Source organism: Phalaenopsis equestris, unplaced genomic scaffold, assembly GCF_001263595.1.
Source record: "Phalaenopsis equestris unplaced genomic scaffold, ASM126359v1 Scaffold196441, whole genome shotgun sequence".
In the NCBI taxonomy this organism is placed as follows: Eukaryota; Viridiplantae; Streptophyta; class Magnoliopsida; order Asparagales; family Orchidaceae; genus Phalaenopsis; species Phalaenopsis equestris.
The window spans coordinates 1-1,532 of record NW_018216390.1 but is presented as its reverse complement, the minus strand read 5'-3'; the positions used below and the strand labels follow the sequence as shown (position 1 = coordinate 1,532).

At 33.3% G+C, this 1,532-nt stretch overlaps 1 protein-coding gene across 1 annotated transcript; it reads left to right on the top strand.

Moving 5' to 3' along the window:
• Positions 1 to 990: 990 nt before the first annotated feature.
• On the top strand, positions 991 to 1,526 carry LOC110035152 (the record flags this gene model as incomplete). The annotated part of the gene is made up of 2 exons (XM_020739393.1): positions 991 to 1,387; positions 1,449 to 1,526. Coding segments are annotated over exons 1-2 (309 nt in total), but the record flags the coding sequence as incomplete, so codon positions are not given.
• Between the last annotated feature and the right edge of the window lie 6 nt (positions 1,527 to 1,532).

The window sequence follows — 1,532 nt, the reverse complement described above, 5'->3', positions numbered from 1 at the left end:
AGCTATGCTACAAAATAAAGTTTATAGGGGCTCATTTTCTTTTAATTTTTTCTTATTTACTTGATTAACAAATCGTATATATATCAAGAAATTAAGTTACAAATCATTGATAAATTGAATAATATTGTAAATCATTAATTTAACAATATATGTAGTACATATAATCAGAAGTTTTAACAATTACATTAACTAAACTGTACATCTCTTCTTTTTTAGGATCCTAAATTAAGTCCTACCCATCCCCAACAAAATTTACTAAGAATCCCTCAGCAAAAATCATTATTGAATTTCATCCATTATAACACCAATTGAATCTTCTCCAAAACTAAACAAAATAACAAATTAGGAAAGTTTTGTATTGTAACTATTATAATAATGTTAAGTCATAATTAATATAAAGCTAACCCCCTTTTAGAAGTATGCACTCCTTTAATATTGGTTAAGCCTCTACCATCAAAACCTTATGTTATCACTAAGATGGTTCTTGAAGATACAACAACAATATTACATCCAAGGATTTCAATTATTGGATGTGCGATAGAGAAGTTGCAAGTCATAAACAAAAAATCAAGCATGAAGTCAAACAAAAGCATGAAGACAAACAAAAAGATTCATATTATTGACATGAAAATGATTGATATCATGTATATGCACATAATGAAGGGATAGACAACTAAACCAACTTTTTATGATTGATCACCTTCTTAACAAGTCAATGAGAGCAAGAGGAATCCAATTGCAATTACAAATCAAGCATATTAATGTTTTTTTTTAAATATAGCTTCAAATGCTTTAATTAAATTTTTAGTCAATTGAATTTTCAAATTATCCAATTTATTTTGAGATGAATATAATATAATATAATATAATAAATATTATATTTATTTAAAAATAAATTTAATAAATTTAGATATATTTCTATTAAAATTAATCAAATTATTTCCTTCTAATTTTTTTCTTATTTTCTTAGTCTAGAAGCTAAGAAACCGGCTTAGCAAGTTAGCATGTAATCCCAAATCCAAAATCAGATGGGTGGCTAACGATATCCCATACGCCACTGTAGCGATCATCGTCCCGCGTGGTTCCTCGATACTTCAAGCTGAGCTCGTCCCGCTTATGGTGGGCTTACCTTCTCCCTGTCCGCTCTCAGTTCTTAATGGCTCTGGCGGCCCTATGCTCCCCTTGCTTAACAAGCATCGGGAACGCAAGATCTCCTGCCAATTCCTTTCGGAGTTATCCACCCTTTTCTCTCTTTGTTCCTCTCCGCCATCGCCGACTCGCAGTCCACTCTAAAAAAACCCAAAGCCTCAAGGCTTCATCTTCTTCCTCCATCTCCAGTGCGAGTCCTGGAACCAAGGATGACGGCTTTAAGCTTACCTATCTAGAGGTTCGCTTCTCAGTTTTCTTTAAATTTTGTCAGACGAGCTGAACGTATTCCTTTTTACCAGGGAAACAGCTGGTTATGGAGCGTGGATGGGGTGAACGTTTTGGTGGATCCCATCTTGGTTGGTAATCTGGATTTTGGCGTGCCT